The following is a 22244-nucleotide window of genomic DNA, read 5'->3' as shown; positions in this document are numbered from 1 at the left end:
CATAGGTAATCAGTATTTGTGAAGTAGTTTATCAGGAAAAAACACTTCCCCTCCCTCCACCATGAATATAGAATGCAAAGGGGGTATTACAGGAATCTGCACAGGCACCACCAGGGTGCAGCAATTAAAAAACATTTTATATTAACTGAGGTGGCAGCCTTGTTTTCTTCCAGTGGTTAATCATGGATTTGGAGCTGGAGGTTTGAAGAAACCTATCTTCCGAAAATATCGCACAAGTAATGGCACAGAGACTAAGGTGATGCTTATGCGGACTGGAGCAAACAGTTTGTGGATAGCGTAGGCCAAAACAAAAGTACTCGTCCCAGCGGCCAACTTTGATTGCACAAGAGTGTCATCAAATCCCAACTTGAAGAGGATGGCAGTCATGTCCACTCCACTAAAAGGGGGTGAAAACAAACCACAACTTAGCTTAGTAACATTACAAAAACAAGCATGGATTTTCCAAAGTTATATTCTTCGCTACTGCAAGATTTCATGATGGGCACCAGTTTAGATCAGGGATGGGCAGACATCATTTGTGTCGTATCAACTCCAAGGTCCATCAATCGGAGTCACTACAAAGTGGTGGCTTAGAAGCTGGACCCAATTTGTATTCAAAGTACAATTTTATACTCGAGTTGCTTCTGTTCACATACAAGTTGGCCAGTACAACTATTACAAAGACCTGATCAAAGTAATACTTTACAGGTAAAGAACATGTAAAGGGGCTGATCAACAAATTGTACCTCTTAAGGAGACTTAAAAAGGTAAAGGTACCCCTGATCGTTAGGTCCAGTCGCAGACGACTCTGGTTGCAGCGCTCATTTCGCTCTAGGCCAAGGGAGCTGGCGTTTGTCTGCAGACAGCTTGTGGCCAGCATGACTAAGCTGCTTCTGGCGAACCAGAGCAGCGCATGGAAACATCGTTTACCTTCCTGCCAGAGTGGTACCTATTTATCTACTTGCACTTTGACATGCTTTCGAACCGGTAGGTGGGCAGGAGCTGGGACTGAACAACGGGAGCTCACCCCGTCGCGGGGATTCGAACCGCCAACCTTCTGATCGGCAAGCCCTAGACTCAGTGGTTTAGACAATTGTTTAAAAATGACAACTATAAGGAGATGTTCTGCATGGGGGAGGGGAATCGATGGGTGTGCATAATATCCAAAAAGCAGTAGGTTATAGCCAATGCAGGTCTTACTTAGAGTAGACCTACTGAAAATGAGCATGACAAACAGGTTCATTAATTTATGTGGTTCCACTCTGGGTAAAAGTTAGCTCGACACAGCCTATTGTCTCTTGAATGCCAAATGCTGGGGACAAACTACAAGAAATAGCCATCTTAATTCCATGCTTAAGAACTTCTACAGGGATCTTGCTGGCTGTTGTTGGAAACCAAATGCTGGACTGGATGGATCGCTCTTTGATCCAGCAAATCAATTTTTATATCCAACAGCCATAAAGATTTCTCCCATGTTATATGTGACATTGTATCAAGTCCCCGCCACACCAAACCCAATTACAAATAGTATGGAAAACTTACCTTGACACGGCTAGATAGAACATTCCTAGAGACATCAAAGAAATCCCAACATGGAATACAACTCCTACAGCTCCATATTCCTTAAAAACTTTCTTCAGCTGCTGGGATTTGTTAGGTTTCTTTCCATTCTCCTGGCTAGGATCTTCATGGTCGTTTCCTGCAGTTTCACTAGTCTCCTATGTATAGTGGGGGGAATGGGTGCTCATTAAAATATGTAGTTTTGTTTCTAGAGTGATTGCACTTTTATTTTTAGTGAAACGCTCGAAGTTTAGTTCATAGTGCTCTGTTCAAATGCTACAATATAATCTGTGTGCACCATAGTTTTCCTATTTCTTACCTGCATTGTTCATATGTATTATATTGTATTTTTATGTTGTGAACTGCCCTGAGATCTCCGGATGAAGGGCGGTATACAAATTTTAAAAATTACGATGGTGATGTTCATCATGCCTATCCAGTGCTTGGAATGAACTACTTCAGTTGAACACAATTCATTGCACTACACCTGAAAGTAGTTCCCATAATTACCAGATGAATTAATTTGGGAGGTAGAACATGGAATGATTTCTACTTCATCTTCACAGCCAATTACCCCACCCCTCAGAAGGAGGCCCAGACTCTTTCTTTTAAATTGAGCAAAAGAAAGGGAAAGAAAACCAAGACACTTGGACAAAGTTAGAAAGCAAAGTGTGGAGACAATGTTCTAAGGCTTATCAGGCAGATATGGAGGTGAGCTCCCATTGTTCGGCCCCAGCTCCTGCCCACCTAGCAGTTCGAAAGCAAGTCAAGGTACCGCTCCGGTGGGAAAGTAAACGGCATTTCTGTGTGTTTGGTTCGCCAGAAGCGGCTAAGTCATGCTGGCCACATGACCAGGAAGCTGTCTGCGGAAAACCCCAGCTCCCTCGGCCAATAAAGTGAGATGAGCGCAGCAACCCCAGAGTTGTTGAGACTAGACCTAACGGTCAGGGGTACCTTTACCTTGTAAACCTAGTATGGAAATACATTTATGAGGAAAACTTTCACCTGTTGACATTCTGTCTGTCAGACACTTTACTACTTATGTGTGCCCCCTGGCTTCCATTTGGACCCTATATTTCAGCTTGTAACATTCAGAACACTCTTTGTTTTGCCAAGGATAAACTTTTTATGAACTTGAACTAAATTATTTTGTAAAAGGACAAACTGGAACGAGTACCTTTTTGGATAGGATGAAGTTGAACTAGTTTCTTTTTTCAATGGAACTTTTCAAGCAATGTTTATACTATCTGATTTCAAACAATGTGTATAATAAGATGCTATAAGTTACTGATAGCTTGCTGCTTCAGAACAACCACCCTCTTATCCCAGTGAAGAGTACCTACTGCAGAGTACTACACACATTTGTTGATGCTCAAAAGATACCATAATGCTCTTTGAAAAATAGTCATAACTAGGTACTACACTGTATTTTGATGTGAACATGCAATGAGTAAAAGGATGTGAAAGATGGTCAATTGTAGAAGAAGGACACACTGTGAATGTGTAGCTGTACAGTCTTCTTAATGCTGCAAAACTGATGGTCATTCGCATAATGCAACTGAGAACATGAAGCTGAGAGATGGTGACACGCTTCTAATGAGAGAAGGAAATGATTATGGATAAAGTATATAGAGAATTGGCCCAGACTCACTGTGTGTTCTTCAACAATTCACCCTCTTTCAGTTCTACGTAGTAACTGGTCTATAAAATGCATGACCTTTTTACAGGGGTGTTGTAAAACACCCACAAGAATATGGCGGCAGACAATCATTTGGAAGAAAAGAGCACATTCTTCACATACATTTCTGAGCTATCCAACCCAGCAAGATGAACCAATGACCTGACTTGGTATAAGACATTATTGTTTATGCTCCAAGGCCATAGTTCAGTGGCAAGAATGTGTGCTTTGCAAAAAGAAGGTCCAATCTTCAATTAAAAGGATCTTAAGTAGCAACACTGGGAAAGACCTCTGTCCAAACTTTGGAAGGCCTCTGTACACAAACAGAGAGTTTAAAGAACCTTGTCTATGTACCTTACTCTGTAAGGCAACTGGATCACAAACTGAAAACCACAGTAACTTCTAAGTCTTTAACCCTACTTTTATAAGTGAGAAGCACACGGGTCAGATTTCAGAGAGACTCCAGTGGCACAATGGGTCAGTCAGTGCATTTGGCTGTTAATCAGAAGGTTGGTGGTTTGAGGGCCCCCTGCCCCAGGGACAGCTGTGGGCAGGATCCCTGCAATTGCAGGGGTTGGACTTTATGACCATCAGGGTCCCTTCCAATGCTGCAATTCAATGATTCTAAGCCAGGCACCCCCAAATTGCGGCCCTCCAGATGTTTTGGCCTACAACTCCCATGGTCCCTAGCTAAGAGGACCAGTGGTCAGGGATGATGGGAATTGTAGTCCAAAACACCTGGAGGGCCGAAGTTTGGGGATGCCTGTTCTAAGCTATAGAATCTGAATCTATGTTGATTATGGCATAGTAACTTTCAGTTCAACTTCAGCTGGCTCTGCTGACGTGTGCAAATCCTAGGTGTACTGTACTGCTGCAGGCAAGCAGAAAGCTATTTAGAGTCTTGAAATAATTCATCCCAGTATAAAGACCAGCATTTTCAGTTCCCATGATGTTGTGAAATATGCATGTTTGCAACAAAATATTGTACTAAAAACTCGGGAAAACTCAGGAAATTCCCCACTGGGGAATTGCTGGCAATTGCTTGCTGACAATATGCTTTGCTAGGCTGGTGAAACGACTGCAACTAATAAAAGCAGATCTGGGAGAACAAATTCCAGAGGGGAAGCTCTGTTAGTACTGCAGTGAAAACAACAAAGGCTGTGGCACCTTAGACTGGCTTAACATTTGCCGTAAATCAGTTACAAATATGTGAACCTTAAAATGGCGCTACAGGTTCAGTGTGTTTGTTTGTTTTGCTGGAAGAACAGGTTTAGAACTCCCAGGTCCCAGGGGGAGGACATGAGCAAATTCCCAAGGCGGCCCTGCCTCTCCATTGCATAAGCAATTTGCGGGGAGGAGAAGTGGAGATGAGAGAACAAACCTGCCCTTTTTTAAATGGGAGAGAAGGTGGTGGAGGAAACAATTTACTGGGAGCCAGGAAAACAGGAAATATAGTAGACCTTGAGTGCCCAGAGTGGATCGCTTCCACACCCTCCCAAATGGTGCAGGGAAAGAGATTATGTTGAGTAGATAGGAGAGGACTCCTTTTAAAAGGCAAGAGATTGACAAGGGGATTGTTTTTGCGACCCAGCTGGGACTCCAGGGACCACACCACCTCTGAGTTATGTACAGCATTCTAGGTGCTTCTGACAGCTCACCCTACAGGTCGACTGCACACTAAACAGTAGGTCCTGGATCACGGTGGCCTGGTTCTCATGTCCCAGGCTGTCGGATACGTGAAGAGCAAAATACAATCGAAACACTTCTGCCTTAAAACAGCAAGACATAAATGATCCCATCCAAACCAAATTTTCCTGAAGCTAGCTGGTGACATCTGTCAGGAAGGCCTGTAGGCCACAGTGCAGAGGCATAGCTTTGGCACCTGATGAAACTGAAGAGAGCTGATGGACCTCCAGTGGCAGAGAGTTCCACAGGGAAGGTGCCACAACTGAGAAGGCTCCCCGTCCTCACTATATGATAGCACCCTAAGAAGGTTCCCTTCTGACAATCTCAATGGTCAGGCTGGAACATATTGGAGAGGCACTCTTCAAGGTATTTGGGCACTCTTTGAAGTATATTTTGGGATAGATCAGGGGTGGGAATTTTTTCCCCCTCAGAGGCCACATTCCTAACTGGTCCAAATGCCAGTGGGGGGTGAGACCAAAGGCAAAAGTGGGCAACGGTTGTACAGTAACTAGCTCCCACACACACACACACACACACACACACACACACACCTCTGTCTTCCATCCAGGCAATCAAGAAGCATTATCACAATTCAAGGACATTTTCTAGCCAGGGGGAAAAAAACCCCTGGAAGGGTATGAAAAAGGGCTGATGGGGTATCTGGTTGAGAAGGGGATGCGGCCTGGGGAGCCAAGGGCCAGAAAGAGGGTTGCATTTGACCCTACCACAGCCCAGCCCTGAGGTTCCCTATCCTTCTACTAGATTGACCAATGGCCTGACTCATAAATTCATAGAATTGGAAGGGTCCCTGAGGAACATCTAGTCCAACCCCTTGCAATGCAGGAATATGCAGCTGTCCCTTACAGGGATCATAACTGCAAGTGCAACCTTGGCGTTATTGGCACCATGCTCTAACTCAATTTAAGGCAGCTTCCTATCTTCTGAAGCACTTGGTGAACCTCTTTGGTGAGCTCCTGGGCTACGTTCAGCTTGGTGGATAACTTGCAAGGCGACAACAGGCCGTGCTCCTTCCTCCCTTTCACTTCTGAGCACCCGAGCTTTTTATGCATTTGGTTAGCAACAAAGCCCTAGCCAAGAGAACTGGAGAAAAGCTAACTTGTTTTGATTTGGACTAATAATTTTTTAAAAATACAAAAGGAAACAGCACACACAAACAAAGGAGACTGGGATAATTTGCAGACGCTTAAAGCAGTCACGAGGAGAGGCATGAAGCGAGAGAAAATGCTTTCCCATTTGACAATGAAACTGGCTGTGGCAGCGCCCGACTGGGACACAATTTGGCTTTTGCTCAGCAGGGAAAATCAATACAATGTTGTGCATTTTGTTTTGGGACCTTTGTTCTGTGTGTGCTCGTTGGCTGCTGTTTGGATGATGACCGGCAGGCAGGCCAGAGAGAGGAGGAAGCCAGAAGAAAGAGCTCTTACTTCACCCTCTCCTCGTATTATCTCCCCAAACCATGCCTTGTCTTTTTGGTAGGCATTTTGCAACTCCCCGGGCGTGTACAGATTACATTTCTCTTGCTGTTAAGGTCACCTTTGAATGAAGTATAACAGAGGCAACACTAGCTCAATGGCTACTCGTTATGATAGCTACGCTCCATCTCCATTGTTGGAGGCAGTAGAATCATAGAATTATAGAGTTGGAAGGGACCCCAAGGGTCATCTAGTCCAACCCCCTGCAATGCAGGAATCTCAACTAAAGCATCCGTGACAGATGGCCATCCAATCTCTGCTTAAAAACCTCCAAGGAAGGAGAATCCACAACCTTCCGAGGGAGTCCATTCCACTGTCGAACAGCTATTACTGTCAGAAAGTTCTTGGTGATGTTTAGTCGGAATCTCCTTTCTTGCAACTTGAAGCCATGGGTTCGAGTCCTGCCCTCCACAGCAGTAGGAAACAAGCTTGCTCCGTCTTTGAATATGCCTTTGCTGCCAGTAGCTGGGAACTGTTAAGTGGGGAAAGTCCCGTGGCCCTCAAGCCCTGTTTGTGGGAATCTCACAGGCACCTGTGGTTGGCCTGGCCACTGTGAGAACATGAACAGAGGAAGTTGCCTTACACCAAGACAGACCATTGGTCCATGTAGCTTAGTACTGTTTTCAGTGACCAGCAGAAAGTCTCCAGAACCTTTGAGTTTGAACTTGTTTTTGTATTGGATCAGACTGTTATTATTAATGTTTGATGTTTTATTATGTTTTTATATGTGTCAGAAGCCGCCCAGAGTGGCTTGGGCAACCCAGCCAGATGGGCTGGAAATAAATAAATAGAATAATAATAATAATAATAATAATAATAATAATAATAATAATAATAATTTATTTATTTATAACCACCCCCAATCTGGCTGGGTTTCCCCAGCCACTCTGGGTGGCTTCCAACCAAATATTAAAAACAGTACAGCATTAAACATTAAAAACTTCCCTAAACAGGGCCGCCTTCGGTTGTCTTCTAAAAGTAAAATAGTTGCTTATTGCCTTGACATCTGCTGGGAGGGCGTTCCACAGGGCGGGTGCCACTACCGAGAAGGCCCTCTGTCTGGTTGCCTGTAACCGCACTTCTTGCAATGAGGGAACCACCAGAAGGCCCTCGGTGCTGGATCTCAGTGTCCGGGCTGAATGATGGGGGTGGAGACGCTCCTTCAGGTTTTAAATGATGATGATGATAATGATAATAATAATAATAGTGTGAGAGCTTCTGCATGAAAAGCAGATGCTTCCAGTGAGCTACATCCCCTATCCTGGACTAGACGGACCTTAGGTCTGATCCAGAAGGACTCTCTTATGGTTCCGCGTGTGGATTTCTAGCAAACTGGATCCCAGAGCCTCTTTTTCAAAAGGAGCCGTTGCTCTCCCTTTCACCACCTTCAGTCCTTTGTTAGCCCTATGCCATTCTGTTCCCCCCTGCCGTGTCCACCTAACCCAAAATGCAAACCCGCCGTGCCCACATCTATTTTTCGAATATCGTTTTGCCCCATTGAACTTGCTAGACGATACCTAGAAGATACGCCCTCCTGAAAGTGCCGTGATCTCTGCTGCCTACCCTGCAAGCTAATCTTGCTTATAGGGGCTGCGGCCCTTAATAGGTCGATCAACTGAAGCTTTTCATTTAATTGGTAAAAGCCAGTTTTACATGGCGGAGATGAGGATGAAAAACAGGTTGATTTGATAGGAGGGTATTTTGGTGTGTTGCCGTAACATGTAATGGAAAAAAAAGGAAATATCAAGTTCATCCAAACAATGCTTGGCAACTTTTGTGTATTATATCGAAAAAATTGTAATATGTACATTCCTTTAAAAGAAAGAAAATTAATCAACGAACAGCAGAATCCCATATACATCCTCTTACAGATAAGTCCCATTCGGTTTAATGGGCTTACTTGGTATAGGGTAGCAGCCTAGACTGATCTTTCTTCGTTGGCACCTCTAAGTGTTATGTTTTGTTTTGGGGCAAGGGGCTGGCTTAAAACTGTGATGTTGTGCAAAAGGCCTATCATGATACACCAAAAAATTAAATGCAAATTTGAACAGGAGAATGTTTCTTCCTCTGCAACCCCCCCCCCAAATATGCCATTTGAAACTTTGCTAATCTCATGTTGCCCCCTAAAAATACTCATGGTAATATTAGAAAATGTTAAGAGAGGCAAAGGCCATATAATGGGTGCAAATGAAGTGTTTCAACCCAACCAAGAAAAGGGCATATGGATAAAAGCCTGGAAGTCTGTAGGTGGTCTAAAAAAAATAGGGAGAGAAAGGAACTTTTGTCAAGGACCTGAAGTGATGGGAACTGGCAGCGATTCAGCTCCCCATCACTATGCTCCTCTTCTTCCAACACTTCTGCTCAAAACGGCATCAAGTGCCTCCAGCTGAAAAAAAGGCCAGCAATTTGAGAGGGACAATGAGCCTTACAGCTTCTTTTGATTTCTGTCAATAATGAACACAAGGGGCAGTTCATGGCTAGGGTCATCAGCTCTAGAAAAATACACATATAATGCCAGGCAAGTTTCCAAGGATCGTTAAGAGCATCTCTAGAAAAGGAAGTTTGATTGCAACATTTAAACTGAACCGTTCCAGCACAAAACAAATATAAACAAATGCATCGGAAAATGAATTAAGAAACATCCTCGAAAAGGATACTGCAAGGTTGGAAAAGGTTCAGAAAAGGGCAACCAAAATGGAAAAAAGGGGGTGGAACAACTCCCCAATGAAGAAAGGGTTAGTTTAGAGCAGGGTTTCCCAAACTTGGGTCTCCCGCTGTTTTTGGACTACAACTCCCATCACCCCTAGCTGTCAGGAATGATGGGAACTGTAGTCCAAAAACAGCTGGAGACCCAAGTTTGCGAAACCCTGGTTTAGAGAAAAGGTGACATGATAGAAGTTTATAAAATTATACATGGCATGGAGAAAATGGATACTTTTCCCCCTTTTCCTAAACGCTAGAACTGAACGGACATCCAATGAATTTTGGAAGATTCATGCCACATAAAAGAAAACACTTAATTCATACAGCTCATAGTAAAACTACGGAACTTGCTCCCAGAGGTGGCAGTGCTGGCCACCAACTTGAATGTTTTTAACAGAGGACTGAACATGGAGGGAAAGCTACTAGTCCTGTTAGTGGTGTTCTGCCTCTACTGTTGCTACCAGTTGCTGAGAATCACAGGTGGGCAGAGTGCTTTCAGGCTTCCCACAAGTATCTGGTCAGCCCCTGTGAGAAAAGGATGCTGTGCTAGATGAGATTATTTTTGCTGGTAGGAAAAATAAGGCCACCGCCGTCCAGTATACCTGAAGGAGCGTCTCCACCCCCATCGCTCAGCCCGGAAACTGAGGTCCAGCTCCGAGGGCCTTCTGGTGGTTCCCTCACTGTGAGATGTGAGGTTACAGGGAACCAGGCAGATGGCCTTCTCGGTGGTGGCGCCCTCTCTGTGGATGTCAGAGGAAATAAACAACTATCTGACTTATAGAAGACATCTGAAAGCAGCCCTGTTTGGGGAAGTATTTAATGTTTGATGTTTTATTTTGTTTTTAATATTGTGTTGGGAGCTGCCCAAAGTGGCTGGGGAGGCCCAGCCAGATGGGTGGGATATAAGTAATATATTATTATTATTTATTTATTTCATTATTATCATAGTGTCATATCCTACCATACACGCGTAACGCTGGTGCTGAGGGATCTGCAATGGCTACCAATTAAATTAGCTACCAAGTCAAAGTACCAATAAAAGGTAATGATTCTTGGATGGCCAAATAGGGTGAAGGGTGAGTGATGACCAGCCAGGCAATTGCCCCTCCTCACTAGAGGAACCACAACTCCCAAATACTTCCCCCGCACTTTTTTAAAGTAAGTGTCTAACATTGCAAAAATCTAAAATGTGCGACAAAATATACAGATGCTATTCCTCTAATTACTTGTAGGAAATTAGCTGGCTCCCCCTTTCAGCATTTTACTTTGGCCCTCTCTTTAAAAAAAATCCTGCAGGCGTCCATGTAAAGATTCTGGATTAATGAAGCCAGTGCTCAATGACATAATCTTACATGGTACCTGGCCATTGTTATTTAACATTTAGCACCAATGGTTTCCAGATGCTGTACAGAAGCAGAGCAACAGAGTGAAATGAAGCAGCTGAACAATAAGAACAGACTGATAACAACAGGACAGGCATATACGGTAGGCAACAGAGAGGCAAAGAGCACAGAAGCCCTAACCATTTAGGACTGAGATATCTTCCCTTCCTCTCATACAACTGGAGAAGTCTCTTCTCTGCTCCCATGAGCTTCAGAAGTTCAATTATTAGTAGTGGCACTCAGGCTTTGGGACTCCCCACCCCAGAATATCTACTTTGCCTCATCAATGGCATTTTGTCATCATGCAAAAACAATTTCGTTTCAGAAGCTCTTCAGCTCGATCTTGTTTTCAGATATCACCACCATCTACTGTAATTTGTATTTTGATGCTGCCCCCCTCTGCCTTGCTTGATCCATTTTTTTTTAAAGTGCATCATGTGCTGTTTTTATCATGTTAGTTTAAAGCCGCCTAGGCTTTGCTCTGCAGTGGGAAGGCAGGAGTTATACAAGTAATAACATTAATATGCAAGTCATACAGATAATAAAAATAAGAGAGAGAAGTGCTGGTTCTGATGGATACGAAGAAATAACAGAGCTAGTGCAGCATAGAGCAGTCACCAGGGCGAACTGTCAGCAAATGACGAAGTTTTGCTATTAAACACCTGGCCTTCTGCAAGCCTCAGCCTCTCTCATGTCCTAAGGAATGTTGTGCAAGAGGCCTGAGCAACTCCTCCTGGCCTTCTTGATGTTGTTGGACTCCAACTCCCATCAGCCCCAGCCAGAAGGGGCAATGGCCAGGGACCATGGGAGTAGCAGTCTGAATGTCCACAGACAGGCCCCCCCCCCACTGTACTGGGTTAACAATACTGTATATGTATGCAGTACTTCTATGTAGATTCTTAGTGGCTTTATGAAGTGTCATTTCCCAGGCACCAAATAAGGCAACAGTACTACAAATATTAGTATTGTCATTGTTATTAATTAAACGCACGTATCATTCTTCATCCAAAGATTACAAGGCGGTTTTACAGCATAAAAATGCAAAATGAAAAGGCAGACTACTTAAAGTCAAACAAAACCAATAACCAGCTCTCACAAGCACATTTAAAAGGCCGAAGGGCCTGTTATAGAGGTGCCTAAATAAATGTATGAAGGTTCCAGGCATAGCTGCCAAGTTTTCCCTTTTCTCACGAGGAAGCCTATTCAGCATAAGGGAAAATCCCTTTAAAAAAGGGATAACTTGGCAGCTATGGTTCCAGGTGAGCCTCACTGGGGAGAGCATTCTACAAATGGGGAGCCACCGCAGAAAAGCCCCTCAGAGAGAGAGAGAGGTGCCTAGGCCTTAAACCAGGCCTCTGCCAGTCTTGGATCCTAGGAAAGGACACTCTGCTCGTGCTCAGTGGAACTCTTGCCCACGTTTGCGGGGGATCCCATTGAACTGCGGCTTCTCCCGAGTTTTAACCACCCACAGCTCGCGCTGGCTGCTTGACTCACCCACCTTCCTGGATCCGAGGCCGCCGCTGCCTTTTCCGCCGCCCCCGACCGCATGCAGGGTGATCTCGGAGAGCAGCTGGCGGGGGCCGCCCGCCTCCCCTTCTGCCTGTGGCAGAGGACGTGTCAGCAGCAGCAGCGGCAGCAGCAGCAACGGGTCGCCCTCTCTTCCTCGGCGCAGATCAGCCCCGGCGGCCGGGAACCAGAAGCGCCCGGGGCTTGGAGGTTGCTGCTGCTGCAGCAATAGCAGCAGCGCTTCCCGCAGGAGCCTCCGGCTGCCCCTCCAGTGCGTCCTGCGCGGCGCTCGCTTCTCGACTCCCGGGCTGGGCTGCACCTGGCCGATCGGGAGTCCCGCGCCCGCCGGGAGGCTGCCGGTTACCGCTTCCCCGGAGGCGACGCTCCTGCTGGAGACCTGCAACAGCCCGCCGGGGCAGAGCTCGTGCAGAGCGCACGGCCGGCCTAGCCGCAGCATGGCCTCAGAGGGGCTGCGCCGGCTTCCCACGGCTGGCAGCCCAAGCGGCCGACGGATCCCGGCCAAGGGAGGCGGCTGATCAGGCCCGGAGAGAGAGCGCAAAACAGCCACCTACCGCCTTGCCAGGCACCCTCCTCCTTAAAGGGACAGCGCCCCGATTGTCTTGGGCAGGGCAAGGGAGCCTGCTTAGAGCCGCTGTGTCGTTCAGGCCTCTGCCTTCTTCTTCCTCCCAAACTTTCGCCTCTCGGCAGGGAGCACTTGCAAATCGCCGGGGCTCTCTGTCGGGGGGACGCGGGGAACCAATGAATGTCTCCCCACCACCGCCTTTGGGTAGCAATTGCGATGCGCTGCCCTAATTCGCTGCACGATTTCCCCACGCATTTCCAAACGCTTCTTTCGGTTCTTGTTTACATCGTGTTTACAATGCGCGGTGAATTGAAAGAAGCGATTAAAAATGTAATTAAAAGTCAGTATTGAATGCAATAGGTGCGCCATCTCCAGCCTTCAACCACAAATCCGCAGAGTAGCTGCTCTAGTCAAGCTTTCTCTGGCAGGGAATGGCTTAATTATTAATTAATGCACCGTCTTTTTCCTTTGATGGGACTCATTATATAAAATCTGTTTAAAACATACAAATAATTTCAATAAAACAGCTGTACAATAGTATCAAAAGTATCCAAAATAGTATCCAAAGCCTGGTAAGAAGCACTCTCAAAGTCACCAAGGCTGCATGGTGTTTCAGAGGGAGTGCAGTAGAGTAATTCACTTATCCTTCAAAATGAAGGTCATACATCAGGGTGACCAAGGCTGATTTAGCCCCAAAGCTAGGCTGGAACCCAGATTGGAATGGGTCTAGATCAGGGGTCCCCAAACTAAGGCCCAGGGGCTGGATGCGGCCCAATCGCCTTCTCAATCCGGCCCGCAGATTGTCCGGGAATCATCAGCATGTTTTTACATGAGTCGAATGTGTCCTTTTATTTAAAATGCATCTCTGGGTTATTTGTGGGGCCTGCCTGGTGTTTTTACATGAGCAGAATGTGTGCTTTTATTTAAAATGCATCTCTGGGTTATTTGTGGGGCATAGGAATTCATTCATATTTTTAATCAAAATACAGTCTGGCCCCCCACAAGGTCTGAGGGACAGGGAACCGCCCCCCTGCTGAAAAAGTTTGCTGACCCCTGGTCTAGATAATCCATATATCCCCCAAAAGGCTTGCAGTTGTGCCCCCATCACCCTCTCAACTCCCCTGCTCAAACAAGCTGGTCTAAAACCAGCTCCAGCCTGTATTTTTTTTCCAAGTGTGTTTTCAGGAGGTACCTAAAATAGATGATGTTGCCTTGTGGGTCACTGAGGGAAAGAGCATTCCAAATCACAGGAGCAACCAGAAAATACTTACAAGCGGCTGCCCTATAGTACTCTGAACACGGAGGTCTATAAATGGCACAGGTGCAAAGCTTATTCACTTATTCCGATTTGTCTTGTGTTGGATGCCACGGGTGGATCGGTGGGAATGGGATCAGTTTGCAACAAAACTATTGCACTTTCCCTTTTGTGTTGTTTGAAAAGATTCCCATTAACTAAATAAGCAAAATTGTTTGGCGCATCCTTTAAAAATGCAGATCTGGGAATTGCAAGTAAGAGAGGGCAGAGGGGGCCTTTGTAAACTTTGACTTGAAAGGGATTTCTGTTTCAGTATCGGCAGGGCTGATGTTTGGCATTCTCTCTCATCAAAAAGGATCCCTTTGATCTCTAATTTTCCACCCTTCCTTAGGCACATTGTTTTGTTACGTCTATAGTGCTGTAGACTTCCAGGCCATAACCTAAACAAGAGCTTTCCTGTCTGGGAAGCCATGCAAATTTGGAGCGAAAGAGAATTGCAGGGATCGGCCCAAGATGATACAGTGGCGAAGCAGCATTGTAGAAGGAGCATGGGCTGGATGTGTGCGGACAGGAGATGGAACATTCGAGATAAAACTGCACAGCAGAACAGATGGGTCTTGAGAAGAGCATCTTCAAGGGAGCTTTGCATTCCTTCGCTGACAGCCGGTTCTCAGAAATTGTATGAGCTGGTCCTTTGAATCAAGGCTTTTGTGTAGAAAGAGATGTGTAGGGCTGTCGGGTTCAGCTCCAGGACCTGGAATACTGTGTGACATTTCTAAGGCATGCTGGAGTCTTGCCCCCTCAACAGCACTCACCATCATTTCAATCCCCTGCATACCTGGGCATTTGCTGGGGCCAACATACCAACCAAGTCCCATTGGGCTGATGCATTGCCTTGCTCTCCCGGGACACCCCACAACTTAGGCCCCAGGATGGCACTGCTGCTGTTGCAAGCCTCACCTGGCTAGGAGTCAAGCTGAACTCCAGTCCCATAATAGCAAAGCCACACCAAATCCCAGAGATGCAATCACATCTCTCTGCCAACATGTCTAGTTTTGTCCCAGAGTTTCATATTTTATCCTGATCATTGGGTACCAGAGGTGAAGGACATGGGAATGTCACAATGGGAGTGTGACAATGAAAGAGGACAGGGTAGGATGTCTTCAGTTTGCAATAAATGAGTTGACTTTATATTAGGACCCCTATTATTTCCATGGTAATAGTAATATATTTGGTTCTTAAATGCATCTATTTCCATAACTGAAATAAGTACATAATAACTCAATTTGCAGTTTTGTACAAAGTTTGCAGCACCCACCCCAGTTGCCCAAATGGATCAACCTCCACTGGCTCCACGAGCAGGAATTATAGAACTGCAGTGTTGGAAGGGACCCTGGGGGCCATCTAGTCCAACCCCTTGCAACACAGGAATATTTTGCCCAATGGGCTCAAACCCACGACCCTGAGATAAAGAATCTCATGCTCCACCGACTGAGCTATCCCAGGAGATTTGATTCATCTGAACAACTCCTCATTCATATCACCCATAATATTCATATGCACTTTATTTTCTTGAATTTATATCTCAAGGAGCAAAAGGTGGCATGCATGGCTCTCCCTATTTTCATTTTATAACTACCCTGTGAGGTAGGTTAGGATAAGGAGCAGTAACTGGCCCAAGGTCAGCTGGTCTCCTAGGTCCTGGTCCGACACTGTAAGAAGCACTTTGCCACAGCAGCTCTCCATTGTGTGTTACATATTCTGATGTAACACTGCTTCCAGGTATTTTTTTCACAGAGGGGGGAAATGCTCTGGTGACATTGGCCTTCTGTCTGCAGGGATAATTTCTGCTGATGGCAACATCTGTTGGGTTTGCCTAAGAAGTGATATCTAAACCCGCCACATTGGAGCCGGTGAGCCTGTTGCTCAGATGATGAGCATGTATGCCGTACAGTTCCCTTTTGTGGTTGGCGGGAGGAGGGCAAGATTCTGCTAAGCCTGCTTTGAAACAAAAAAAACGGAAGCAGAAAAAAACAACCTGCATCACGCTACATGTTCATTTTATTGTATTTATAAATGACCCTTCCTTGGACAGAGCAAAGGGCTGTGTGCGACAAAGGATTAAGGAACAAAACAAATATAAAACGAAAGCATTAATTATGTAATCGCAATTAAAAAAAACACAACCCACACATTGCTGTTCAGGGAAACTATTACCATCTCAGGCTGAAAGGGTTAGGGAAATAGAAACCGTTTTAGTTGGCATCTAAACCCCAACCACAAAGGAGACATTCACCTCTGGGGGGAGATCATTCCAGAGTCAAGGCCCCAACACAGAGAAGGCCATTTTATGAGTCCCCTCACCACAGATTCTCGTGGGGACTATGAACAGAGTCCACTCCTAAGGATGGAGTCGGCTGGTATGGGATGAGGCTGTATTGCAGATATAGCTGAGCAGAAGGATGGGAGCCACTGTGGTGTAGTGGTTAGATACCGGTAGTTGGACCAAGACCTGGGAGAGCTGGGTTCAAATCCCCACTCAGACATGAAACTCACTGGGTGGCCTTGGACCAGTCACTGTCGCTCAGATGAACCTACCTCACAGGGTTGTTGTGAGGACAAAATGGGGAGGGGAGAACCATGTGTGGCACCTTAAACTACTTGGGGATATAAATGTAATAAATGAATGAATGAATGAATGAATAACTTAAACAAATAAATACTTCAGGCAATTGTGCCAGTATTATGAGGTCTTTACAAACCTTGTATCTGGTTTAAGCTTCTGCATGCTTGGAAAAGTGAAATAGCAAGCTGTACTGGTTCTTGCGTAACATCTATAGATGCCTTAACTTGGAATCATTATCCCAGGACACCAGTGAGAAAGCCATATCGCTACAAAGCACAGCATGCGGCTTTTAACTACTAAATGCTGCAGCTCAGCCCATTCATATTTAATCTCTGTTTAGCTTTTATGCTGCTCCTTTGCGCTCAGAGTCTCTCCACGGACGTGTAAAGTATTTACCAGGCTTAGTGGTACAGGTCCCAGAGGGAAACATGGAATTCAAATTGCAGACCTGAAGGTGGATGGATGTACTAGCTGCTGAATATTCATGAAGGTAAACATGATCCTCTGGTTCCCAGGGTGATTATCTTCAGTGAAAATACGTTACTCCAGCTCTTCCGAAAGGTTTGGAAACTGAAATATACTCGGAGTCGTGCAGTGCGTGGTGGCGGTCAGCTCAGCAGGATCCCACCTTCGTCGCCAGTGAAATATACTCGGAGTCGAGAGTGAATTTCATGCTCTTTATTCAGCTCATATTCATCAAGGAGAAGAAGAGAAGACGAATGGCTCTTTTCCCAAAACCATCTGCTTATATACATTATTTACACAATGGGCCTTGCGTGATTGGCTACTTCAGGGCTACACCTGTGGGCCAATTATATTGTGGATTGACTTCTGCCTGCAGCCTGATTGGCTGCTCCTACAGGCCAATCAGGTAGCAGATTCACTTCTGCCAGCCGCCTGATTGGCTGCTCCAGCAGGCCAATCAGGTTGCGGATTCACTTCCACCTGGAGTTGGATTGGGTAGCTCCCGCTGATTCTGAATCCTATTGTTCTAGGATTCAGCTCAGTACATAACAGAAACTGAGGGCATATTTTCAGGACCCTCTGTATAGCTGCAAGGTAGGTACTGGGCTCCTTGAATACAATGCCCACCCTTAAATAGATGGATGATAAATCGGTAGGTGCTGCTCTCAAGGCTCAGATGTTTGCAGCTTAAGGGCTGATGCACTTCGTTATTAGGTTATTTATTTGAGCGGTTCAGAGAAGTTTGATTCGTGCAAAATAACTCACTGAAACTGGCAATTGCACCAGACAGCAGATGCGGCCTCTTCTTTGTTGCATTTTCAGAAAAGGAACCGTGCTAAAGTGTGAACACAGCAGTTGGAAACAGTGTCCTGGTCAGAAATCGCAACCAGTTTTCCTGGTGGCAACCAATGTTGGAAGTATAGATTTTGGCCAATTTCCCTAAAAAGAGCTAAAAAACAACTTCTTTTTTTTAGATTTTGCAACATTTGTGTCCGGATTTTCACATTTTGAAATACGGCAAGCCTAGTGAACAGGCACAAATCATTTCAATGGTAGGCTCCCCCCCCTCTCAAAAAAACCAACTCCAAGGAAATGCTCCAAGGAAATAGTGTTATTCTTCCGCAAGATGTATCACCTTCTCTTCCAGATTGAGCTTGGAGGAAATAGGTCTATCTCATTTGAGCACTGGCCATCAATTCACAGTACTGAAATGCTGTAATGATGATGCCACCAACCCGCCTTCCATATTTGCAGAGCTACAATGTGTTTTAACCATCCATCCTTCTTGCCTTACAACCCTGGGAATTGTAGTTCTGTGAAGGAAATAGGAGTCCTCCGACAATTCTCAGCACCCCACAGTTCTTGGGATTCTTTTGGGGAAGCCATGACTGAAGTGGTGTGATTCTGCTTTAAATATATAGTGCAGATGAGTCTTAACTCTTTTAGGCACATTTAATAGGTGAGTGGGACGCGGGTTGTGCTGTGGTCTAAACCACAGAGCCTAGGGCTTGCCGATCAGAAGGTCGGCGGTTCAAATCCCCGCGACAGGGTGAGCTCCCATTGCTCTGTCCCTGCTTCTGCCAACCTAGCAGTTCGAAAGCACATCAAAGTGCAAGTACAGTGGTACCTCTATTTATGAATTTAATGCATTCCGAACGCACATTCGTAAGTTGAAAAAAATTGTAAGTCAAATCCCATAGGGAGAAAAAATTCATAAGTCGAAGCAACCCTATCTAAAAATTCATAAGTAAAAAAAAATCCCATCTAAACAGCATCCAAGATGGCGGACGGAGCTCCAGTCATAAGTAGAAACATTCGTAAATCGAGTCATTCGTAAGTAGAGGTACCACTGTAGATAAATAGGTACCGCTCTGGCAGGAAGGTAAATGGCGTTTCCGTGTGCTGCTCTGGTTCGCCAGAAGCGGCTTAGTCATGCTGACCACATGACCCAGAAGCTGTACGCCGGCTCCCTTGGCCAATAAAGCGAGATAAGAGCAGCAACCCCAAAGTTTGGGATTGGGATTGGACCTAACGGTCAGGGGTCCCTTTACCTTTACCTTTAATAGGTGAGTGCCACCTAGTGACAAGAGGTTGCATGAGGTTCCACTAATGCAGTATGGAAGGATCTTAGAATTTTTATTTTATTTCTTCTGTCCATCCATCCATTATTTGTGATCTTAGATTATTTGCTTTCTTGCTACCAGCTGCTGGGAGTAAATACATTGTTTTAATTCAAATCATCTGTTGCCAAATATAAAACATCTCCTGGAGACTCACACCATATTATGATTATTATATTTTTTTACATCAGGCTTCCTCAACCTCGGCCCTCCAGATGTTTTTGGCCTACAACTTAAAAATTATCCATTCCCCCAAGCCTGTTGGAACAAGAAATATACACGATTAAAAAATGAAGTTTAACAGTACTACTTGCCCTCCGAATAACAGAGAGCTGACTTGAGTTAAGTCAAAACAGCTTCCGGTTGTGCAAATAGCGTCTTCTTCCTTTCCTCTCCCTTCATGTCTCCTTCACTGCCTCCAAATCTGGAGAACCCCCCAACACAAATAAATAATATAAATAACATTTAAATTGTTGATGTTGTTGTTGTTGTTGAATAAGACGTTGTTGTTGAATAAGACGTCAGGGTATGCTGTTGTGGCATTCCATAGACCAGTTGCTCAGCTGGTCCATTAAGCTTGCCCCTTAATACACCCTCCAAATACAGCTTGTGAGCCTACCTAGGTGAATGCAAACCACCAGCAATCTAGGGCAGCCTGCCAGGGACATCTTTGCTGCCTGAATATAATTGGAAAAATGGAGCAGGCAGGCCACACTCCACACTTCGCGGGTCACAGGTTTTGCAGGCTTGCTCGAGGCCCTGTGATGATTGGCTTCCATTTGCCCCATATTAATTCAATCTGGAATGAAAGGGAGACATCTTGCCTTCCATTGCTACTTTGCTCTGCAGCTGGAGCCTGGCGCTCAGAAGCAAACTCTCCACTTGCTGGCACTGCAGTGAGACATCTGGGGACCGATTACTGCAGAACAAACACTCCCTTATGCTCAGGCCCCTTCCAGTCTCTGTAGTAAGATCTTTGTTGAAGCAGCAGTAAACAACCTCTCGCTACAGAGAGTTCCGATTAGCTGGTGTAGGCGGCTGAGCCTGATGAGGAATTCTATTTAGCCAATTAATCTACATTTGTAGAAAGTTCAAATCGTGCTTGCTTATTTTTCTCCTCCAAGTATTCACGTAGGAGATCCAGTGACTTTGGAGCATCCGTGCTGGAAGAAAAAGGCAGGGCTCATGGGCGCTCTGACAACCGTGTCTCTCCTTTGATTTGCGATAGTGAGCACTTTGGTGGATCAGTGGCTTGCAGCTTAGCCCAATATGTTATGGGCATGTGGGGGGGGGGAGGGTTTCTTCCACTGGGTGCCCTCTGCTTCGGAATGATTAGATGCCAGGAACGATCAGCGCAGACTTCTGAGTGGCCAGAAGAGGCCAGCAAGAACTTCTTCATACATTACAAAATGACCACTCAAACAGGGGCATAGGAAGGGTGTGTGTGCGGGGAGTGTGGTCCACCCGGGTGTCATCCTTGAGGGGGGTGACAAAATGGCATTCTGCGGGGGGCGGCACTTACCGCGGGGCCTGGTCTGCAGCGCACCCGAGCCATGTGTCTCTCCTGGGAGTGACGTGGTGGCTTGGGGCCCCGTGGTCCCCGAAAAGGCAGCATGCGGCTTGCGTCTGCCAGGCAGACTCCATGGGCAGCTTGCCGCGGTGCCCCCATGTGCAGATTGCCATGGCGCCTGTGCACGGATTGCCGCGGCACCCCAGTTCGCAGGTCGCTACAGTAGCCCTGTGTGCGGATCGCCCCGTCCCCACCGCTCCAGGTGCTGGAGCAGCTACACCCGAAAACCCATGACAATTGCACTCTTGGGCATGGGAGACTGGTCCTTTAGGGTGAATGGGGTGCCTGATTTCCACCCAACCTTAGTCTGCTCTTCACCACCCTCCAATTGCCTGCTTTCTTACTCCAGGGGGGGGGGCACCACCTATCACATACTCTCCAACATGCTGCAGGGGGGGAACCTGGGCATATATCTTTTTTGGAGCTGGGCTCTTGCTGGAGCCAGGTGACTCGCACAAGAGCATCCTCCCCCAAAACAGAGGTCTTTGGGGGCTGCTCTCTCATGGGAGCCAAAGCAGGACACCCCAGGATCCAACCAGAAGCCGGGATGGCTTCTGTAATTCTGGGATGTCCACAGTTGAGGGGGTACATGACCAACTCCCTCATTTTAGTCCCAGATTTGCTTTTGCCGAACTCATGGGGAAGAGGATGGAGAGAAAAGTAGGATTGGTTGACTCTGCTTCCCCTTGGCTCTGACTCTGCCTGCTGTTGGCTTTCTGCCTTACTAGTCCCAATGAGCCACAGCCACCACTGGCCAGGAGTTTTTTTTGTGTGTGTGTGTTTTCACTTGCTGAAAGACTAAGGGCTTAGCCACACTTGCCTTTTGCCCTGCTCTTTGCACACACTTAAAACCTCTCTGTCCAATTCTAGCATTTTTGTTTTTTTGTTTTTACCGTGGAGCTTTCCCTGCGAAAACCCTGTTTAGTGCTCAGTTGAAGCAAACATCCATTGTGGTTTTTCATGGATTGAGCTTTGGAGCTTTTAAGCATGGACCATGTCTGGAAACAGCAGAGGAAAGCTAAGTGCAGATAAGCCGCAACGCAAATTCTTACTTCTCAGCTTCCATCTGCACTACACATTCGAAACAGCATCTTACCACTTGAAACAGTCATGGCTTCCTCCCCAAGAATCCTGGGAACTGTAGTTTATTAAGGGTGACAAGAGTTCCGAGACCCCTATACTCTTCACAGAGCTCCAGTTCTCAGAATGGCTTAACAGTTGGCCCGCCTTACTAGGGAACTCTGAGAACGTAGCTCTGTGACTTTCTCTGGATACAATCACACACCAGGTTTAAGAAAACAAGAAAGCTAATCTTTATTATTGGAAATCCATGTTGGTAGGAAAGTTCCCCAGATCTATCATCCTATAATGGAGATGCAATAAGCTATGCTTGCCCTCATGGCTGCTCTCACGAGGGAAACATGAAGGAAGAAGGAAAGGAAATATGGCATGAGGTCAACAACCCTAGGAGTATCAGCCCAATGTTGAAGGAAGATCAACAGAGGTCAGGGCAAGATGGGCAGTCTATGAGTGACTTTCATTCTCTTTATTCAGCTTGTAGTAGCAATAGAGGAAGAAGAGAAGAATGGCTCTTTCCCCAAAAACGTCTGCTTATAT

General features: G+C 45.9%; 1 protein-coding gene across 1 annotated transcript; it reads right to left on the bottom strand.

The window, feature by feature from the left end:
- Positions 1–9: 9 nt before the first annotated feature.
- FAM210B (family with sequence similarity 210 member B) lies at positions 10–12680 on the bottom strand. Its single transcript, XM_035123047.2, has 3 exons — positions 12001–12680; positions 1543–1718; positions 10–397 (listed from the first exon to the last, which is right to left on the bottom strand). Exons 1-3 carry the CDS (start codon positions 12463–12465, stop codon positions 181–183), a joined length of 858 nt encoding a protein of 285 aa, XP_034978938.2. The 5' UTR covers positions 12466–12680; the 3' UTR covers positions 10–180.
- Between the last annotated feature and the right edge of the window lie 9564 nt (positions 12681–22244).

The sequence above is a fragment of the Zootoca vivipara genome, chromosome 7 (assembly GCF_963506605.1).
Source record: "Zootoca vivipara chromosome 7, rZooViv1.1, whole genome shotgun sequence".
Lineage (NCBI taxonomy): Eukaryota > Metazoa > Chordata > Lepidosauria > Squamata > Lacertidae > Zootoca > Zootoca vivipara.
The sequence above is the reverse complement of the archived record's forward strand: the minus strand, read 5'-3'. Positions and strand labels throughout refer to the sequence as shown.